The 24435-nt window shown below is 34.0% G+C and overlaps 1 protein-coding gene across 1 annotated transcript in view; it reads right to left on the bottom strand.

Moving 5' to 3' along the window:
• LOC149240800 (alcohol dehydrogenase class-P-like) overlaps positions 1-24059 on the bottom strand; it is a 51729-nt gene extending 27670 nt beyond the window's left edge. Inside the window, exon 1 of the mRNA XM_089370315.1 lies at positions 23907-24059. Coding sequence (XP_089226441.1) covers positions 23907-24059 — 153 coding nt within the window. The remainder of the gene's footprint in view (positions 1-23906) is intronic.
• Between the last annotated feature and the right edge of the window lie 376 nt (positions 24060-24435).

Here is a 24435-nt window from a genome sequence, read left to right on the forward strand (position 1 = left end):
AAACTTCTTTCGCTGCGATTTTGATCTACCTGTTGTTTCATTCTATTCTATGCCAACACGAGGTTATCCTTTAAGAGTTGGAGGACTTGTTGTTGATGCTCGATGTGATGTTCCACTGCTTGAACCTTAGAATTTTCTCTTAAATATGATGTGATGGATGGTGGTTGATATCCATAAAGTGCCATAAATGGGGTCATTTTTGTTGCTGTATGGAAGGAAGTGTTATACCACCATTCAGCCAGAGGCAACCATTTGACCCATTGTGTCTGTTTATCAGATACAAAGCAACGAAGATATCCTTCCAAACATTTGTTTACTATCTCAGTTTTCCCATCAAATTGAGGATGATAAGATGAGCTATGAGCTAACTAAGTACCGAGACAAGAAAATAATTCTGTCCAAAAATTTCTAGTGAAAATGGGATCTCTGTCACTTACAATAATCTTTGGGTTTCCATGTAGCTTTTGAATTGTTTCCATAAATGCAGTCGAAACTGTACTGGCTTTAAATGGATGTGATAATGCACAAAAGTGTGCATACTTGGTAAGTCTGTCAATTACTACCATGATGACACTCTTTCCCTCATACTTGGGTAAACCTGTGATAAAATCAATTGAAACCTCCTCCCAACATTGGCTTGGAATGGATAAAGGTTGTAATAGCCCTGGGGTCTTAATTGTTTCAACTTTATTTTGTTGGCAAACCAAACATTCTGCCACAAACTTTTGAATATCTGATTTAAGGCCATCCCAAAAAAATTCCTTCTTAACCCTGTGGTAAGTTTTTAAAAATCCCGAGTGCCCTCCTAAGGGAGAAGTGTGCAATTCCATAAGAATCTTTTGTTTGAGTTGGGAATTATTACAGAGGTATAAGCGATCTTTGTACCATAACGAATCATTTTGCTAGCTAAATGTATCAGATGTACTGGAATCTTGTTGTAACTTTTGAATAAGTGCCCACACTTCTTCATCATTCTTCCATTCCTCCCTTGCTTCGTTTATCCAACCTGGTTGGATAATAGAAATGGCACACAACAATGCTCCCACATCCTCATCCTTTCTTGAGAGTGCATCTGCCACCACATTTGCTTCCCTCTTTTGTAGATGATTTCAAAGTCATAACCCAACATCTTTGTGACCCACTTTTTTTGCTCTTCAGAGGATAATCTTTGTTCTAAAAAGTATTTAAGGTTATCATGATCCGTTTTTACCTTGAAGTGTCTTCCCATTAGGTAGGGTCGCCATTTCTTAAGTGCATGTAGTATTTCCAACATTTCCTTCTCATAAATGGCTTTGTGTAAAAACTTTCCCTTGATTGGACGACTTTCAAAAGTAATGGGTCTTTCATCTTGCATTAAAACAACACCAATTCCATTTCCTGAAGCATCACATTCCACAATAAAGGTTTTTGTGAAGTCCGATGTAGCTAAGATCAGTGCTTGGCACATTGCCTCTTTAAGATGTTCGAAGGCCTTTGTTGCTTCTGGAGTCCATGAAAATGCATCTTTCTTCAATAATGTTGTTAGAGGTGCTACTATTCTCCCATAATTTTTAACAAACTTGCGATAATACCCTGTCAACCCAAGAAATCCTCACAGATGCTTTATGGATGTGGGGATTTTCCATTCCTTAATGGCTTTAATTTTGCTAGGGTCTACCTTAACTCCTTCATGAAATACAATATGACCCAGATATTCCACCTCTTGTACTCCAAAGAAACATTTGGATCTTTTTGCATATAATTGTTTCTCCTCCAATAGTTGTAGCACCCTGTCAACATGTTCAACATGATCCTTCCAAGACTTGTTGTAGACTAGTATATCATCAAAAAATACTAACACAAATTTTCTAAGGAAGGGTTTGAAAATGGAATTCATCAAACCTTGAAATGTAGAAGGTGCATTGGTAAGGCCAAAAGGCATGACCAAAAATTCATAATGACCCTCATGAGTTCTAAATGTTGTTTTCAGAATGTCTTTAGTCTTCATTCTGATTTGATGATATCCTGAACGAAGATCCAACTTGGTGAAGTAAATTGATCCATGCAATTCATCCAATAATTCATCAATGACAGGAATGGGAAACTTATCTTTAATAGTGAGCTTGTTGAGCTCCCTATAATCCGGACACATGCGCCATGATCCATCCTTCTTGTGCACCAATACTACTGGAGCAGAGAAAGAACTTTGACTAGGTTGAATTATACCAGCCTCTAGCATTTTTGCAACCATATGTTCAATTTCACTCTTTTGGGCATAGGGATATCTGTACGGTCTGATGTTTGGAGGAACACTTCTTGGAATCAGATGAATAGCATGATCATGATCACGAATAGGTGGGAGACCTTTGGGAGTCTCAAATACCTTGGAATGATTGTCCAAGAATTTTTGGAGATCTTGAGAAATAGATGATTTCGATGTGGAAACATCTAGTGAACATAATTGTGCAATTACACCTCTTTGTTTCTTTTTTAGAAGCTTTGTCATACCGTTAGAGCTGATTATCTTTCCTGGTTTCCCTGCAATACCCCTTAATTCAACTTCCTTTCCTTTCACAGAAAATTTCATGAAAAGTTCTTGAAAATTAAAAGCTATTGTACCCAAGGATTGTAGCCATTGGACTCCTAATACAACATCAGCACCTCCCATTGGAATGGAAAGCATTGGGCTAGTCAATACATATTCTCCCATGGATAGCTTGATATTATGGCACTTTCTAGAGCAATTTATTGTTCCTCCATTTGCAACCATCACTTGACACTCTGGTGCTGGATATAGGAAGCAATTCAATTCTTTTGCTACCTTACAATGAATAAAATTGTGCGTACTTCCTGAATCAATCAACACTATTACCTTTTTCTTCTTGATTTGTCCTTCTATCTTGATGGTTTGAGGAGTGGTAATTCCAGCCAATGCATTACAAGATATGGTCAGATTCATTTCTTTTTTATCTAGGCTTTTTTCCTGGAGTATATCCTCTTCTTTTGACCTTTCTTGCTCCTCTTCTTCTTCCTCTTCACAATCTATGTAGAATAATTTCTTCCCAGCACACTTATGACCTTTAGTGTATTTGCTATCACAACTGTAACAAAGCCCTTTTGCTCTTTTTTCTTCCAATTGTTGTGGTGTCAACCTTATAGGTTGTGGAAGACTAAGGGCAACAACACTTCCATCTTTATAGTTGTGAGTGGTATGCTTCCTGGTTGCCATAATTTTGCTTTCCATTTTTCTTGCTAACCTGAATGCCTTCTCTAATGAATCAGGTTCCCAAAGGTGAACATCATGTTGGATATTATCCTTTAAATTCCCTATGAACACATCAATCCTATGCTCCTCTGGAATATTTTTTACCCTTATGTTCAATTTTTAGAACTCTTCAATGTGCTCCATTATTGAACCCTTTTGTTTGAGACTTATCAATTGGCTAAAAAAAGTGTTGCTTTTTGTATCTTCATAATGTGCTGTCAATTCTTCCGTAAAAATTGCCCAAGTGATAATTTGTTTACGAGAGAAAATCCATTGATACCATACAAACTGATTTGGTTCCAAATATAAAGTTGCAATATGTACCTTTTGTGTGTTTTGCACATTATTGAGATCGAAAAATTGCTCCATATGTAATATCCATGTTGCGGGATCCTTGCCATCAAACTTCCTCATATCGATTTTTAGAATATGGTGGGTCTTCGATCCAACATTAGAGTCTATGAAATCATGATTAACAATTCTTTTGTTCACATCATGAGTTTCCTTTACTACCCTTTCACCATTTGTAAGTATTTCTTGTAGAAAATTTGTCAAATCTGTCAAGTTCAAATCTACCATGTTTGCCTTCAAATATGTCTTTAAATCTGCCATGTCTCTCTTCAAATTTGTCTTCAAATCTATCTTAAAATCGTCCATCTTAGCTTCCATGCCCTTTATCTTAGATTCCACGCCATTTATCTTAGCTTCTGTTAGCTTTTGTGAGAGTGACATTTGTTGCACTCGGTCTTGTAATTTTGATATATCATGTAGCATTTCTTCCTCTTATTCATGAGTCATGCTAGAGCTTTCAGGTTGCTTACTAAGTGTTTTCATTTTCTTTCCTCGGGGCATCAGTTACCGATAATAATGCTCTACTATTCCCTTTGAATTCCTTCAAAATAATTTTTCAAACCAAGCTTAAGAATTTTTTTTAAAAAATCTACACCTTTTTTCACTTTGTAGGAGCTTGATATTGCCTCTGATGTATCTCTGTAATTTCGGATCATCCAGTTCTGAAATTGTGACCTACAGTAGCCCTCTGTGTCCTCTTTCCAATGCCACTAGTCTGATCCAAATTGGATTCTCCAAGGAAGAGTTATGCCAAATCTTCCACAGTGACCTGATTATAGACTAGTTCAGTAGAGCGAACTTGTATGACATGCCACGTGTCCCTGTTTCGACCTTTGGCTCTGAAAAATATATATAAGAAACTACAGTCCATCCTCTTTCTGTACCTTCTTACGAAACTTCAATCTGATGCTCAGAGAGAAATTTATGATGATTTTCCCCAGGTCACTTGTTTGGAATGTAATTCAAGAGTCTGCAAAAAGACCAACTTCCTCATATCATATCTCTGCAAATATAGCGTGATGAAATTCGGACCCAAGGTTCAGTGTGATGTCATCTCAAATGGGTTTTGTTTTGTTTTTGTTTTTGTTTTTTTGGTTTTGTTTTTTTGTTTTTGTTTTTTTGTTTTTGTTTTTGTTTTTGTTTTTGTTTTTGTTTTGTTTTTTTTTTTTTTTTTTTTTTTTTTTTTTTTTTTTTTTTTGTTTTTTGTTTTTGTTTTTGTTTTGTTGTTTTTTTTTGTTTTGTTGTTGTTGTTGTTTTTTTTTTTTTTTTCGCTTCTGAAACGTCGCAGAAAAAAAGTTATAGCGAAAATTCCACGATGACCTATTTGGTGCAGCGAAACCCTAGAATCCAAAGCTCTGATACCACATGTTATGAAACCAGCTCACAAAAAGATAGAAAAGATAGATCAACGCCTTAGAATTCAGCCTCTTCGAGGGGGCAACCTCCTTTACATTACACAAATGAATGATTCTTTGATGATTCAAATGACAAAACCTCCTTTCTATATATAGGAGTCTAAGGAGTCACAATATAACCCAGCCGACCTAACAATAATAATATAAAGGTACAAAAATAACAATAGAGGGATTCTATGGGGCACAATAATAACAATATGGGGACAATAGGGTCACAAAAATATTAATAAGGGATATAACTACAATAGTAATGGGGTAATCACTAGTATTATAGGGACCTAACAGTAATGAAACCCATTTTAGGCTTAACACACCTTGATAATGGAAAAAAATAATCTCATGTTAATGCTTCAATAGGCTGAAGAGAAGGAAGAAGAAGATACAGAAGAAATAGAGAAGGAAGAAGACGAGGCAGAAGAAATAGAAGAAGACATAGAGTAAATAGAAGAACTAAAGCCAGTAACAAGGAATTTAAGTCTCCCAATTTTTTTTTCCAAGATTCCAAAGAAAGTTACAATCCCTGCTTCTCCTTTCATAAGAGGAATTAAATGTGATTGGGAATATATGGCTTTTGAGGGGTTTGTGGGGGGGGGGGGCCGGGGGGCGCGGGTGCAGTGTGGGAAGCCTCTCAGGACATCAAGCACTTTCAAAGTTGATTAAGGGGTTACAACTAGTAAGTGATAATTTATGTTATGTTGATGTATTATTCTTTGTAATCAATATGTAATATTGTACCCTTGTCCTTAGGAATTTGGAAAGAAGTTCTCTTACATTAAAATTCTCCTTCTTTGCTATTAACCCTTTGAATGGTGAACGTAAAATATGCAAAAAAAAATCAGCACAAAAAATCTTGCATTTTTTTTTTGTAGCCATACTATGGTTCCTTTAATAAAATATCCTGAAATTCTTATTAAATAATAATAATAATTAGAATAAGTATTATTTATTTATATATATAGGTCTAAGAAACACTAATATTATTTTAGGCATTAATGATTAACAAAGAGATAGTATTATGCACATACTTAGATTTGATATTGATAAGAAAATGTTACAAAACTGTGGTGCATGTTCTTAGTTCTAAGTGTAATATCATATAGGTTGTCTAATTCAAATTACCAATAAAAATTGACAATAGAATTGGGAGTTATAATGATTGGGAGTTATTATATATTAGCAAAATAATGTTATTACTGCTTTTTAAACTTTTAAGAATGATCATTTTTCATCATTAAAAGTAACATTAATGCAGTCTAAGACACAACTCGTAGTAACAACTGAACGTTGTTTTCCTTGGATTAATAAGTAACCATTATTAAAAATATCATCATTATTAAAGTTTAGTTTAATAGTAATTCTGAAATCTCCACTCAAAATCTTGTAGTAAGAGTATAAAGCATGATTAAAAGGGGTTCTTTTTAGTGATGATTTTTGAACAAATATCATTATAACTACATATAAGGGAAATTGTAAACCACTTTTGCATGTAGTTATAAGGGTTGTATTTAGGTAATGGTTTTCTCTAATTGTCTTGATACTTATTGACGAGCCTTTTAATTACATTTCTAATTGCTCATAAAGACAACCAAAATACTGCATTTAATTGACAACCTTGGACTCGTATGGAACTTTTTAGTTACTATGCATTATATATGCAAATCACACTTCTAACTTTCATTGGTTTGTTTGTAGTTGTAGCATCAATGATTACTTTTGCGGATGGAGTACAGGGAGTTCATAAGCTTGGAAAGGTTCTATAAATTCAAAAGTAAAGTGACTAAAGATACTTGTAGGAAAGTAAACACACTTACATGAAATTAAACACATTTGTGAGAATGTAAACACACTTGTATGAAAGTAAATACGTTTGTAGGAAAGGTAAACACGCTTGTAGGAAAGTAAACACGCTTACAAGAAAGTAAACGCATATGTGGGAAATTAAACATGTTTGCAGGAAATGAAACACACTTGTAGAAAATAAATCTTAAAGGAAAAAATGAAAGAAGGGATTGATCCTTGCCAAGATTATTCCCGTTTTTACTATAACCAACAAATATAATCACTGTGTTGAGCACATTTATTCAACAACATAAATTAATGCAAATAAGTCTGAAATGAAAACATTGCAAATAATCAATTATGTAAATAAATTGATGCATAAATAATCAATTGCACAAGTGGATAAAAACACACAACCAAAAATTAATTAAATAAGTAAATAAAATAAATTCTACATGAATAAATAACTAAAAAGATAAATTACACAAGGAGAAAAATAACTACATAAATTATATAGCACTATGTTCTTTTGGAGTGGGCCTCGTCTCCATGGAACAACATGTTCATATTTATTAACACTTGTTGCAATGACAACATAAATCAATTTAATTAACTGAGCTGATTAACAAAAACTATTATTCCATTAATATGCAAAAAGAATAAATAAATAAATTAATCAAATCATATACTATCAAAATTATAAACTACAATTAAAATGAAAAAATTAATAATTAAATAATTTCATTATGGTCTGTACAATGCTCTAAGAGTCCTACCCCGTGAAACCAAAGAGGAACTCCTTTTATACATAACATTGTTTAAAAATAAAATAATAGTTAATAAATGAGATCCACAAGTTTCTCATATGGTTTGCTAATAATTAACAAACAATAAACAACTCGTACATAATTCCAAAATAATTTTTAACAACTTAATTAACCATGTATAATATTGAATCCAATTGAAATAATAGAATAACAACTGTGTAACAATATCAATTCAAGGTTTCAATAAATCATGGTTCTAGAGTTGCAACAATGGCATGAATTGGAGTTGTAACAACAACATGAACTAGAGTTACAAGAAAACCAGGAACTGGAGTAACATCAACAACAATAATTAGAGCTGCAATAACGAGAGTTGTAACACTAGAGTTGCAACAACACCATGAACTAGAATTTCAGTAATGACATGAATTGGAGTTGCATCAATTGGAGTTGTAGCAACAAAGCTTGGAGTTGCAACAATGAGAGTTGCAATAATAGGGTTTAGAGTCGCAACAATGGGAGTTGCAACAACAAGAGTTGCAACAATAATGGTTGTAGCAACAAAGTTCAGAGTTACAACAACTATAACCAAAACATTAACTGTAGAAACATCACAATTTGCACAAAAAACTCTCTGACACATCGTCTTTGCAAATTAACACAAAAGTTAATACAAATATGATATTTTTTAATGTTTAATCATACATTCATATAAAACACTAAGGAAATGCAATGGAAAATTGTTTATGTCTAAATCCCTCATATTGGACTAATATAGGGTTGTAGGCTAGCTAAAAGGAATTAATAATAGGGAAAAGAGGGCGTAAAATGATGCCAATTCTGAGGCCCATCATCTCCCCCTCGTCAAAAATGTTTCATGTCCTCATGCAACCTAGTACCTCTATATTAGGCATACTATAGGTACACTTCTTTTTTTCCATTGAAAACCTCTTTCTATCATTAATTTTTTTCATTTTTCTCAAATGTTTGTTGTGAATTTTCATAAAGAATCCTCCAAATTTCAAAATTAGCATCCTAAAACAATTTTAATGAGCTTGCAACAAATCAAATAGAGTTGCAAAAACTCTATATAAGAAATTGCAGTAAGAGTACTATAGGAGTAGCAACAAGCTTCTTTTAGCCATTATCTAAAAAATACTTTTCTATTAATTTTTGCAAGCATACTTGTCCTATTTCATTCATTTTCCACAAAAAAATCATGACCATTCGATGCACAAATTTTGAGATATAGACGAATCCTTCTCTACATATAAAAATTGGAGTAGCAGCGATGGTGTTATAAAAATAGTAGCAACACCATCATAATAGTTTAAGTCTTCTAACATGATGATGTATCATTTCTTGCTATTGGTTATTGTGTAGTAGTAACATTGTTCCTGTTACGGGTTCTTGTGTAGTAGTAATAGGGCTTCTTTATGTTATATTGCTCTCACATATCATTGTTGTTGCTTGCATACTAAAGAAACTGATAAGTTGAATACCTTGCTTAAAATTTTGGATCTAAATATGCTCATGGATAAATCAAGAGAGATATGGCATTACAAATGTTGTTTGTCCCTTTCAACTGCTTATTTTTTCATTGTTGGTTCTTGTGGAGAAACAACATCTTTTTTTCTCTGGCTATTAGTTCTTGTGTGGTAGCAACAAGGTATTTTACTGTTGCCAACTTAAAATCCTTTTCGTACATGGATATTGGAGTGGATATGGATACAAATGGTGATGGAATCTTATGGAATGTGAAGGTGATGGTACCCCCCAAAATGAAGAGAATGTCCACACTCAAGAAATGGAAAAATATGAGAAAGTTGGACAAAAGCCTAAGTGTCTTTCTAAATACAAATCCATATAATCCAATGAACTTAGATTAAATAAAAGAAAAATAAGCATATCTACACCTACTTAAGAAGCGTTACAACCACTGATTGATAGGTGTTGTTGCTGCAACTGAATGGTAGGAAGTGTAGCAATTGACTGATGGGAGCTACAGAAATATGTAACAACACTTGTAGAAACACCTTGTTGTAACAAAATTCCTGTTTGATAGCCTGAGACGGTCTGTAATGATGTAAAATTATGTGGAAAAGAAGAATGTGGATATTCAAATAATGGATCACCACGTTACATATAGACTGAGATGTGGAACAACCTTCTCTGTGAAACTTGTGAATCCTTATTCCCTAAGAAACAAAATCTTGAAGATGAATTTTTATGTTTATTTTTAGGATCTTGTTTACCAACAAGTTTGTTTTAGAACAATATTTTTCTAACTGCACGCAAAGGGTTTTCACATTTAAATTTTTTATTATATTTTTATTTTTTTATTTTTTATGGAATGCTCACCAATAAGATATATTTCCAACATTCCATGGTATGATGATGCTCGAGATAGGTTTTCACCATCAAATTTATTATGGAAGAGAATAGGAAAATGAGGTAGCTCAACATTGTAAGTGAGCTAAGTCACTTTATGACACGAGTTAGGGATTTTTGAAGTAGGAAGTAGGAAATAATAAGGCCGAAGTTGTGATTGAGTGGTATTAAAAAGATTAAACTCATGGGTAATGACATAAATACATGAACTAAACTTCACCATGCAATTATTTTGAATTGAGAAGAAGAAAATACATGGGCATACCATGGTTTTGATGAATGAGTAGGATGAATAGTAGGTTTCATTGAAGAGAATCACATGTAGCAAGGGAATTGGAAATGTAGTGATGGGATTTAATTTATGAAACATTGGTCTTTACTTCATCCTTACTGGCTTTCCAAAAGTTGCAAGAAAGGGCCTCAGTGAAATTCGTAGCATGTAGAGCTGCAACAACTACACTTGGGAATTACAACTTTGTGTCTTTATAGGGAGTTGTAGAAATTCTTGAGAAAGTTGCAACACTTGCGCTTCAAATGGGGAATTGCAACACTTAACATCAAGGAATTACAACATCTATCCATGGTGAATTGCAACACATGTATCATGTTCCTGTCTGAATGTACTTTTTCAACTCCACCTCTTATTATTGATCCATCTCCGACTTAAATGATGAAAAAATTATTTATGCCTTTTCTTTTAGGCGATACACTATGGGCCAAGCTTCCACAATTTTGAACTTTGATTCATGGTGGCCATAAGGAATTAAAAATATATCTAATGGATGTAGTGGATTTCTAGCAACATTGCTCCAAACTTGGAGTGACAATGTTTATAGTTGCAACAATAGTGTTCTAGAGTTGTCACAACAATATTCAGATTTGCAACTGTCTTCAACAACCACTTTATGTATGGATTGACCTTCTATTTCTTCTTAGTAATTGCAAAAACTAGCACTTATCTGCAATTAAAACAAGAGAACTTGGGAGAAGAAAGGTGTTGGGTCATCAACTTGTCATCTTTTCACCATTAAAAACACCTTTCATGATTATTTCATCGCATTATGTTACCCACTCATTGTCATTCTTAGTATGCTTCTTCATGAATATACTGTAACAAGACTACAAATGTTAACATAGTTAATTATCATTATTTTCCTTTATTTCTAATGAATTAGAGAGGATTATACTTGCCTTTACTAATGAAGGTTTTTTCTAGCTCTGTTAATGTAGCTCCAATGTAGTTCTTGTAACCAACCTCCAAGTTTGGCATATCTATGTAGCTTGAGAGGGGATTTAATAACATGTGTTTTGTGCCTAGGGATGCTGACATGGCATCATTTTATCTACATTGTATCCAAGTCGATTACAGAAGCCTCGAGGTTATGATCCACATTCAGTCAAATTGTGCCAAGAAAAATCGAGTTACAAACTGCAGGCATGATTTTTAGAGAAATGAAAAGAATATGGAAAATTTGTGACATGATTTTGTTCAAAACATCCCCAATTAGGTGATTTGCAAGAAGTTTCTCCAAAAAAGTTTTTGGATTAGGAGATACACATAATTCCTTCAAGGGTATCTTTCTGGTTGTGGTCAATACCAAACTATGTCCCAAATAGAACAACCAATTAGAGAAAAAACCAAACCAAGCTATTCTTATATGGTTTCATTTTATATTAATCACACATAATCATATCTTGAGTTATTTTCCATCAAATATCTACCAAAAAGGGAATTAATTTTAATTCGCCCCCCTGCCTCTTTGTATAAAATCTATGGACAGAGCATAGGAAAGGGGGAGGAGAATAGGTAGGATTATTGAGAGAATACCTAGGCTACCAAATTTTTGTAGTTCAAAGTTTTATCATTTGGGAATAACTAGGCTACCATCTAGTCTTTGCATCTTTTTTTCTTTTGTTTGATGTTTTCGGCTTCAGTCTCCATTTTCTTTGTCTCTTGTTTCTGGTTTTGGATTTTACGTATTTCTTTCATGTTTTCTTAATAAAACCTCGCGTGAAAAAATGCATGGCTCAAAAGGGAGTTTGTCATGGATTAAAACAAAAGTGTGAAAACCACAACGCTTGGATTTTTGTTGTCATCCTTCTTTGTTTGGAAAAATGCCACAGGTTGAGCTAAGTCTAGATGGAAAATATAATTCATCCAAGATGAGAACCTCGAGGGAACCTATTATATCTATGCTTATGCCAGTGTCTAAACTACTCAACTTGGTGTAAATCTACTTGTGTGTTAATGCTTGTCCAATCTAGTAGATAAGGGATTAGGAGAAAATCTAAAGCGAGAAAATAGATATCATAGGTCTTAATATAATTCTCTGAAGGGTAAACCCCCTCTACTCTCATTAAGTCAAGATACCTCTTCCACCCGTTGAAAATAATAAGTGCCAGTGCACAATCCTATTAAATGAATAAATAAAGGGTGAAAGAAGAGAAATGCTTCCTGAGCAGGAAGGTGAAGCAAGAGACTTCATCGGGGTATTGGCCAGGCTCAGTATCAGCGAAGCAATGTTTGTGTTCTTTAAGTGACTCTGTTGGGGTATTTTCCAGGCCTTTTGGCAGCAGATCAACACTAGAGATCAAAAATTTTGCTCTGAATATAATAAACTCGCCATGCACATTACCCTTTCCTGTATTGGAACAATTGTGATAACATGTATCTTATGTGTGTTCAACCGATAGAGAAAAGCGAGATGCTATGTATAAAACTGGGTTGGAAGGGGAAAATTGATGCAACCAATACTTCCTAAAGATTTGACCCTTAATCAAAATCTATTCCTGGACAAAGAAGCTAAAGTCTGCCCAACGTGTCACCAAGTGTTCTTGCTACTACGACACCCTCCAAAAATTTCGCTACATTCGAATTTTGGAGCCTACTATCACCTATTGAGAAATCAGTGCTAGTATAATTAGGGTTGATTTCTCTTTCTTGATAATTACTTGTGAATTATGTTGGCTTCTTTTACTTCTTCATTATATTATATTTCATCAAGAAACTACCAAATTATGTGTGTATGAAGATCACAAGAACAAGAGACACAAGTTGTGGACACTCAGCCAAGACAAAACCCTTATTTAGGGGAAACCCAGTCAAAATTTTTGCTTGAGTGTTTAAGATGAGATAATCTAAGACTCTTCGACCTAGACATAGACTTCCTCCAACCACCAAGTTAACCCTTCCTTCTAGCAACTTTGACCTATATCTTTGACCTTGCAACAACAAAACATTGACCCAACAAATGCAGAATTTCGACCTTCCCAGCAGCAAAACTTAGACCCAACAAATCCATAAATTCGACCTTCCCAACAAAAGAACTTTGACCTAGAAAATAGCCCAATAAATTTTCATGAAAGAGAGAGAGGGAGGTAGCCCAAAAACTTTGACTTTTTCTTATTCTTCAATACTTCCTTCTTCTCCTTGAAATTCACACTTTTCTGCACTTCCTTCTTGTGTATCTAACTTTTTGAGTTGGTGAGAAAATAAATTGAACTGCACTTGTATATATAGCCTCTTCTGTGAGTCTAATTTTCCTCTTGTAGGCCTACTTCATCAGGCAAGGGACGACTTGGTGTGGAGATGAAAAATTACACATTTGACTCAATAATAATTCTTTTTACATGATTCAAAATCCCAAGAAGGGTCTCATTAAATGGATAATAACTATAATGACTCAATATAAAACCTATAAGTCCTCAGTGGGTACTTTGACCTATAAGATGAACACCCAAGCATGAAACCCATGCTTTAGTGAGTCATTGTAATAATATCTTTGATAAATACATATCATAATGACTAAAATATAAATATGAAGATTGAACCTAGTTACATTCTTCAACACCCCCTCTTAACTAGGGAGGTATTCATAATTTACACATATATATAAAAGTACAAGGAAGATCTCCAAACACAAGAACTACGAAGAGTTTAGGCACATACAATGCCACAAACTAGATTCTTGACCAGGGAAATCTATCTGGGTGGGACTAAGATGGATTAAATATTTCAGCCTCTCTAGGTACCATCAAGATTACTTTCTAACCATCAACCCAGGGAAATAGGTGTGTAATGCAAGTCCAGAGTTATATGGCCAACGTCGCCCTCCCTACTTCAGGAATTAGACATAAACAAATAGTCCAACCACATGTACTCCTAGGCAGTCTGTATTACACAATATGCCTCCTCAAATCTCTTCCAAACCTTTATCATCAATGAGATTAGTGATATCAACCAAACCAAGCATGCTTCTAAGATATTCAAACTTCTTATTAGGAAGAGACTTTTTTAACACATCAACTACTTGTTCATTGGTCGGGACATACTATAGCTTCATGATCCCATCTTTTACCAGGCTTCTAATGTAGTGGTACTTACTGTTGATATGATTTGTCCTTGCATGGAACACAGGATCTTCAGACATATTAATTTTGCTTTTATTATCACAATTTATCATAGTAGGTCTTAGAGGCTTCCCAAACAAATATAACAAAAGTTTCCTCAACCATAAAACCTCATTTCGTATTTCACATGCAACCACATACTCATCTTCAAGACTACCCAAAGAAACAAGATCTTTATTTCTACTTATCCATGAGATCATAGCAGAACCCAAACTAAAACATCCACTAATAGTGCTTCTTCCATCAGTCTCACTGCCACCACAATCAGAATTTGTAAAACTTGTCAACTTGACTTCCTTGTTGTCGTACTTTAGGCAATGATGTATCGTACCATGTAGATATCTTAATATATGCTTGGTAACTATCTAATGATCATGATGAGGCTCCAACTGAAATTTACTAAGAATGTTCACAAAAAAGCATATATCTAGTCTAGTATTTACCCAATACATCAGAGAACCCACCAACTTATGATAGGTGGTAGGATCTACGAGACTTGAGTGATATCTTCTCAAATTATTGATATTAGTGATCATGGGAGTAGTCATGGGCTTGGAATCCATCATACTGAATTTATACAACAACTTAATTATATACTTTCCTTGCCCCAAATATATCTCCTCAGGTTTCTGCCATACTTTTAGACCTAGGTAATAATGCATCAGTCCTAAATCCTTCATCTTAAACTCAGCTGCCAACGTCTTCTTGAATTCTTGTATCCTTTTCTCTAAACCTATAATAAATAGGTCATCCACATATAGTAGGATAATTATTGACTCATTATCCACAACTTTGATATATACATTTAGATTAGTAGTACTTTTGACGAACTTGATTCTTAGAAGGTTTGCATCCATTATTGCATACCATCCCCTAGGAGATTGCTTCAAACAATATAGGGACTTCTTGAATCTACAAACATGAGTGTCTTTTCTATCTACTTCAAAGCCTTCAGGTTGTTCAATGTATACTTCTTCATTGATGGTTCCATTCAGAAATGATTTTTTTACATCCATTTGATGGATATTCCAACCCTTTGTTGCATCCAACGAAACCAAAGATATTATAGTAGGATATCTTGTAGTAGGTGCAGAGGTTTATTCATAGTCTATGCCTTCCTTTTGAGAGAAACCCCTTGCATTGAATCTAGCTTTGTACTTGTCTATGTTTCCATCAACAACGTGCTTGATCTTGTAGATCCATTTAGAAGTGATAACTGATTTGTCACTTGGTCTAGGAATGATTTACCAAACCCCATTCTTCATGATGGATTGATATTCATCATACATATCCTTCTTCCATACTTCTTGGTGATAAACTTATTCAAATGTAGTTGGTTCAACTTCTATTAGTTTTTTCATGGATGTAGCATATCCAAAATATCTTTTTGGTCTTTTTCTTTCTCTAAAAGTTCCTTTCCTAGCTCCATGTCCTTCAACATCTTCAAGAGTAGGTTTTAACCAATTTGGCCTCTTCCTTGTGTTAGGTATGATCATAGGTTGAATAGGCTCGCTTGGTCCCTCTTCTTCTTCTTCTTGATTTATAGTAGGATTATCTTGGTGCTCTTCTTCTTCAAATAGTGGTATGTCTTCTTCATCAATAGGAATATATTTGGATCTTTTTTTGGAATGATTCTCATCAAATATAACGACCCTTATTACTTCAATATGTATTCCTTCCTTGATGTAGATTCTATATTCCTTTGAATAAAGATGATAGCCAACGAAAATCCCTTTAATGCTTGTAGAATCTAGCTTCTTTCATTTGTCCTTTGGAACGTGGATGTATGCGAGACATTAAAATATTCAGAGATGGTCCACACATGGATTCCTTCCTGTGAAAGCTTCTTCAGGTGTCATATTATCAAGGATTCTATGAGGAATTCTATTTTGTATATATATATGGCGATCATTGCTACTTCTCCCCATAGAAATTTTGGTATATCTTGATAAAAAATCATTATTAATTTACATTCAAGTGTTCTATTTTTCCTTTCTGCAACTCCATTCTGATCGGGATTGTAGGGAACAATAAGCTCCCTCTTAATTCATGCTTCTCTACAATATACAATTATTTATCTTGAAGTGTATTCCCCACCATTATTGGATCTCAAATTCAGTATCCTTCTTTCGGTTAAGGTCTCTACTTCAGATCTAAATTCCTTGAACTTCTCAAATACTTCATCCTTTGATTTGAGTAGATAGCGCTATGTCTTTCTGGAGTGATCATCAATGAAGGTTATATAATAAAGATGACCTCCAAGTGATTTATCAGACATAGGCCCACACACATCTGAATGAATGAGGCCCAATATTTCTTTAGACCTTGTTTCACTTCTTGTAAAGAGCTTCCTTGTATTCTTCTAAGGCACATCCCTTGCATAGTCCTTCACGATATTCTTTGGTATTGGGAATTCCATCCAATTATTTGAGAGAGGGGGTAACCTTATAATGAAAATTTCCATAACTTCTATGCCATAGTTCAATGGGATTTATTTCCATGTGAACTAGGGCTTGAGGAGGTTGTGTTATGACTCTATATAAACTTCCTTCACATACTCCAATAACCCTAGCTTTAACGATGCTTGAATCTTTTCCCCAAGCCAAAAATTTTCCATCTATAAAAGAAATTCTATCACTTTTTTCCTCTAAGCAAGAAATTGAAAGTAAATTCTTTTTCAAACCTGGAATATAGAGTATATTATTGAGATGTAGCTTTTCTCCATTGTCCAGTTGGCAGCTTCAAAGAAGTTGATCCGAGGCCTTTAACAACATAATTTTTTTCATCTTGCAATTCCATTGCATGAAAATATTGTTCCATAGAGTGTGATTTTGGTTTTTATCTCTTGTCATGTACCTTGATGCTCCACTATCAATAATCCATGCATTGTCATCATTGAGTGAACCTGTGAGTGCAACCAAGAACCCTTTGCTTTTGACCTTATTGAATAAGTTGTAGATGATTCTTTTGATCTAGCTTCATGCGATATTGAATCCCATTTTCAAGTATCTTATCATAGAGAGAGAAACTTTTCCTTTCAAGCCAACAAAGTTATCTCCAATATTTATTGGACTTAGCTCTGATACCATGTTGAGAAATCAGTGCTAATAGAATTAGGGCATGATTTCTCTTTGTTGATAATTAATTGTGAATTATGTTGGCTTATTTTACTTGTTTATTATATAATATTTCATCAATCAATTGCCAAATTATGTGTGTATGAAGATCACTAGAACATGAGACACAAGATATAGGCACTCAACCAGCGCAACACTCCTATCTAGGAGAAAACCCAGTCAAACTTCTTCCTTCAGTAGTTAAGATGATATAATCCAAAACTCTCTGACATAGACACATGCTTCCTCCAACCACCAAGTCAACCCTTCCTTCAAGAAACTTCGATCTAGATCTTTAATCTTGTAGCAATAGAACTTCAACCCAACAAATCAATAATTTCGACCTTCCCAACATCAGAACTTCGACCCTGAAAATCCAGAACTTCGACCCAGCAAATAGCCCAATAAATTCAAATAAAAGAGAGAGAGAGAGAGAGAGGTAGCCCAAAAACTTTGACTTCTTCTTCTTCTTCAATCCTTCCTTCTTCTCTTTGAACTTCACACTTTTCTGCACTTCCTTCTTATGTATCAAACTTGTTGATTGTGAGAAAATATATTGAACTGCACTTATATATATAGCCTCTTTTGTGGGTCAAATTGTTCTCTTATAGGTCGACTTCATCAAGCAAGGGTCGACTTGGTGTGGAGGTGACAAATTACATATTTTCTCAATAGTAATTATTTTTACATGATTCAAAAACCTAAGAAGGGTCTCATTAAATGGACAATGACTCTAATGACTCAACATAAAACCTAGAAGTCCTCAATGGGGACTTTGACCTATAAGATGATGACCCAAGCATGAAATCTATGATTTAATAAGTCATTGTAATAATATTCAATTTTTCTTTTTCATTCTTTGGTAAATACATTTCATAATGACTCAAATATAAATATGAAGACTGAACCTAGTTACATTCTTCAACATCACCGTTGTATATAATCTGTCACTTTGATCATCAAATGTTGTCTCACGTTATTTTATGAGTTCCAAGTGTCTTTCAATAATATAAAGTGTCGCCAAATTGATTAGAACATCTTTAGGTGCATTTCATGGTCATAATATCTTTTGTTGTTGTAAAATGACACTTTTGGGTCATAGTCACACACACTTCACTCGTGGTACTTGGGGAATGTGTACAAAGTAGCGTTTTGATGAATATTTATCATTGTTTAATTTTTTCTAAGTTTTCTTGATGAGTCGGTATGAGTCACACATGGTTTTATATTTAACTCATCTTGTTCGCCCCTTTTCCTATATCCCAAGCTAAGACAAATATTTTGTTTTAAAGTAAACCCATTGAGGCCAAGAGTGCATGAGCACACCCTGAAGCCATGATCAAGGATCCTTCATTGTTCAGAATTGTGCCATATTCCCCCTAAGAGCACAAAGCACACTCCTTAATCCATCTTTCCCCTTCCTTGTTTCGAATTGCACCCTTGAAAAACCAAGTCTTCCTTTGAGTGCACTCCTTCAACCTGAAGGAATGCGCCCTCCTTGAGAGCACTCCTTCGACTCGAAGGAATGCTCCATCGTTGGGAGTGCTCCTTCGACCTGAAGGAATGTGCCTCCCTTGAGCACATGAGCACACATAGAAGGCCTTAAGCTCCACCATTCAACCTTCCACAATGCGCCATTTGCCCTCTTGACTCTTTGAGCGCATGAGCGCACTTCGAAGGCATGAATCTTCATCCTTTAGCCTTTAGACTTGCACCATGTTCCCTATTTGGTCTCTTGAGTGCACTTCAAAGGCACAAATATTTATCCTTCAACCTTCAGACTTGCGCTATGCACCCTCATTGCTTTTCTTTGAGTGCACTCCTTCAACCTGAAGGCATGCACCCTCCTTAAGAGTTCTCCTTCAACCCAGAGGAATGCGCCCTCCTTGAGAGCACTCCTTCAACCTGAAGGAATGCACCTTCATGGTTTCTTGAGTGCATGATCACACTCCGAAGGCATGAATCCTCATCCTTCATCCTTCAGGAATGCGCCCTGCACCCTCTTTCTCTTCCTTGAGTGCACAACACACTTGGGAAGCCCAAAGCCTTCCCCTTCATCCTTTGGAATTGAGCCATGCACCATGCCTTGATTGTGTCCCTCTTTTGACTACATGAGCACATGTCGAGGCCACGAATCCTTTCCCCTTCATCCCTTCAACCTTTCAAAGTGCGCCCATGAGCCCAGAATCCCCTTTTATCCCTCTCGAGCACAATGAAAATGTATGAAAAAAATATATGCATAAAACATGGTGGAATAGGAGATTTTAAGGTTGATCATTGCTTATCATGAGTGATTACAGAGGCAGGTATTATAGAAATATCATGAGGAAGATCAGAAAAAGAGAACAAACAAAGGAAGCTACATGAAGAACGAAGAGCACACTTGAACATTGATGATGAAAACACCCCAAATAATCCGTTACATCAAAGACCCTTTGAAGGGTGAGGACATCAACGATTGAAGTTGCATAAAGAAATGAAGACACAGTGGTAGCCATGTCACCGTAGGAGAAATTCCATATCATCAATCACTATTAGTCCTAGTCATTAAAGATAATGACATGTAAAGTCTCATCACATGATGATATGGAAGTCATGGTGTATTATTGTAATCATTGTAAACACAAATAAGTGGAAGCCAAAGAGTCTTATGTGGAATAGGAAAATTCACTTAGTTATATATGGAAAAAATGTCTTTAGAAGAAGTCCAAAAGTCATTTAGAAGTTCAAGAGTTGCATAGAAGTACAAAGGTCATAATTGAAGTCCAAGAGTCATGAGGGTAATTCAAGAGTCATGGGGATATGAAAGGTCATCCCCCTTGTTATAAAAACAACCTCATAACTCAAGAAAAGGGCTTTTGGAGGCTTAAGCTTTGGAGAGCTAGTCTTGGCTTCTCTACTTGGCATAGGAGAGAAAACTATTCTTTGGAGAAGCAAGCATTAGGGGACTTTTGAGGTCTAAAATGGGCCTCCTAAGAAAAGTGTACAAAAAAAATAAACTTTATAAGAACTAATAGGACTCAAGATGATAATGTCAAACATGGGGGATGATTCATCATTTTTGGAGTAAAAAACAGAAAGTTAAAAAATAATAAAATAATAAAACTACTTTTTCAACTCGTATTTTTAACTTATCTCCCTAAGGTTTTACTCAAATTTCGAGCAAGAGTACTCATTGGATGAAAATTTTTATTCCTCATCCAAGGAGTACCCATGTTGCACACTTTCGATGGACCTTGCTACACGAAAAATGAGAAATACATGAAAAAAGTGATTGCAATCACATTTTTCATGTATTTCTCATTTTTCATGTAGTAGGGTCCATCGAAAGTATGCAACATGGGTACTCCTTGGATGAGGAATCAAATTTTTCATCCAACGAGTGTTTCCACTTGAAATTTGAGTAAACCCATAGGGAGATAAGTTGAAAATACAAGTTGAAAAACATTTTTTTCCTTTTTCCCTCTAAAATTTGATGATGTAATCTAATCTTATTTTATTATTTCCACTATTATTTTATAATTTCCTTAGGAGGCCCATATTAGACCTCAAAAATCCCCTAATGGAGCGACTTAATGTTCCACTATTAGAACTAGTGTCCACCATTGTAATTGATGTACTTGGATCTTTCACCTTATAATTGAAGCTCTATGAGTTAACACATGTACATGTATGTATCACAAATGAAATAGGAATATTCTTGGGATGTTTATGGTATATGTTGTGTTCATATGTACTAGAGAAATTGAACTATTTCAGTGGTGTTAGTACGCATCTTGTTGAATGTGCATTGTATTTTCTTTAATATCATTGTGTGAATTATTTATCTAATGAATCTTTCCATGCTCTCATGTGCCTCTTCTAGGATAGTACTATTACTTTCCTCTTAGAGACTCACTTCTTGTCTCCCCTCGTGAAGGTTTCCTTTTACATCTTGCAATTGGTGCTTCACAATGTCAACTTACTTGCTTATTCAAGGTTTACGTATATAATCTCTTGTGTTCTATGTTGAGCCTAAGACGAACCTTTGTATTATGGTGGCTGGGCCGATACTCCGGATGGGGCTCCTACTTCAAACTGTGTGAGGTCTAATTGGGACTTCACATCGGGGAGACCCTCTATATATTAGCGGTATCCAACACCGTCAACACATTATCACATATTTATATTATTTTACCACTAATACCCCTTTTAATTCTATTGGACGTACCTTTTATTATAATTTTTATCACATAATTCTTTCCAAAATATTCTATTGAGGATTTTTCCATGTTATCTTCCTTCCATCGAGATTTGAGGAGGTTGCTTAGTCTTTTCTTTGTTGGTATCACATAAAGTGGATGACATGAGGCTTCATGTGGGTTCCAAGATCCTTAGCTGGTTATCCTCATGGAGAATGTTTACAATGTTGGGAAGAGGTTTTAATATGTGATACACTATTTTTTTAATTTCTATTTAAATTATAGAAAGAAAAAGCATATATATATATATATATATATATATAGATATAGATATATATATATATATATATATATATATATATATATATATATATATATATATATATATATATATATATATATATATATATATATATATATATATATATATATATATATATAGAGAGTGAGAGAGAGAGGAATTGATAATTGGGTTGGTCTTATACTTGTGTGACATGGGGTCAATTTCAACCGAACATTATAACTTCTAGGTGCCTATGTATACCCCTTCCATAAGCATGGGTGAATTGAGGGGATTTAAACCTCAAACCTCTTTAAACATAACACTTCATTTTCATGACCATCACCAATTGAGTTGCCTCTCATGAACTTTTCAAATATAAATTTTAAATGTAATTAAAATTGAATTTAGTATATGCCCATAAAGTATAAAATAATTGATGAATGAGTGCATTGTTAAGAGACTATTTCCATAATAATCACACCAATTTTAAATTTTGTGAGTATCTCACTTATGTAGCATCCATTTAAAAATTATAATAGTAACAATAAGAATCAATTCTCTATCACATAAATACAAAGACACACCTAATTACCAATATCTCCAATAAAATTAAAAATTAAAAATCAAGCTAAAATATAATAATATTTTAATATATTATTATAAATATATTATAACTTTCTTATTATATATCCAAATTTTTTATTAATATATTGAAATTAACCATAATAAAAACACATTCATTGAAATTAATTCTATAAAAATACATACATTCATACATTGAAATTAATACCAATAAAAACACTTAGCGTTTCATAAAGCTGCAACTTCAAAACTCTATTAAAGAGTATGGATACAACAACATATAAGGGATTTGAATATGGATACAATGACTTAAGTAGAAAACCCCAATAGAAGTTAGATACACTAATTCTAAATAAAAAGATTTGGTATCATATAAAGTAAATTTAAGTATTTAAATTTAGCTTGCAATCTATAAATTTATTATTATAAGTTAAAAATTATGTTAAAAAAATTTAATTTAAATAACAGTGAAAAGTATTATTTTATTTATTTAAATTTAATGAGATTTACATGTATTATATAAGTATTTTAATGAGTATATTGTAATAATTTTTTATTTTATATATATTTTATAAAGCATAGAGAAAATAGTTATAAGGTATTTTGTGTTAAAAAAATTATTGGTTTGAAATTTTATAGGAAAAATCTAATTATATTAAACAATGGTGTGGCTTACATAAATTGCAATTCTAATATGCTTTTAATGATTTAAATACCTCTAATCAATCTATAAATTAAATATCCCAGTTATATCAAAACTCACCTAACTTAACTAACAAATTTTTTTTATATGAAATATAAAATTACGTAAAAATACTCAATATTTTATTTAATTTTATTTAACATGTTAAATTTTTAATATTGAAATTTTATGTTAAATATTAATGAGAAAGTATATTTGATAATAAAATAAATTCATCCATCTCAATAAAAAAAAAGGTTTAACCATCAAACAATTCGTAATAGTAAATCTTTAAATACATTAAATTTTAATATTCTAACTAACTTATTTTGAATGTGCAAATGACAAATGTAGCTTTGAAAAACATAGACAGGCATGTAATCGCTATCATGAAGGTGCTTTTCATGTATGATGTTTTCAAAAGATATTTGAAACACCAAATGAAGTAAATTCTTGGTTGATGATTTGATGTTTCCTAAGACAAATCTAAGATTTTCCAGAAAACATGTGATGTCTTCAAAAAAATATTTGATTTTTTTAAAGGTATTATGATGCTTTTTTTTCCGGAGAAAAAAGCGAACTTTTTATATATGAAATAGATAAAAAGTTACAAGCAGATGCTAATGCATTCAGTTGCAGTGAGGAGAAACCCCTCAGCTGAACCAGAGAAATGTGTCTCTTCTTTGAAACTGTCCAAAGACAAACCAAAAGTCCATATCCCCTGAAGGTGGGAACAGTTCTGTTCTTTTTACAAAAATACCAAAAAACCTCGGCAAATTCTCTGCCTGAAACAGTCACCAAATACATTACTCCGACTGTATGAAAACGTGGGCCTCCATAAGAGGATAAACAGCCCATTGTTTACAAGTAATAACGCCCGAAACACTTGGGCCGAGAAGAAAAAGCGGTCTCAGCAAAAACATCAAGTTTATGTGCACAAGATACATACGTCCGTGACCAACAACGAGACTGATAAAAACAGAAACAGCGAGCGGAATTTAGACATAAGGAGGCTGGAACGACTCCTGTAGCTGATCATGATGCTTTTCAATCACTTTCCAATTGCCCACAGCCTGCTGCAGAGCATTTTTAGATAGTTTATCCGCGTCTTCATTCCGGCTCCGATATGATCCTCCATTACAGTGACGGGACCTTCTGCTAGCCGCTTCCTGGCGTCCTTCACCGGGGTCTCTTGGGCCTTTGGTTCTTCAGTCATAGGATTAGCGCCTTCTCT

Source organism: Pinus tabuliformis, chromosome 8 (genome assembly GCF_031772625.1).
Source record: "Pinus tabuliformis cultivar Carrire ecotype Pingquan chromosome 8, CPIR1, whole genome shotgun sequence".
Taxonomy (NCBI): Eukaryota; Viridiplantae; Streptophyta; class Pinopsida; order Pinales; family Pinaceae; genus Pinus; species Pinus tabuliformis.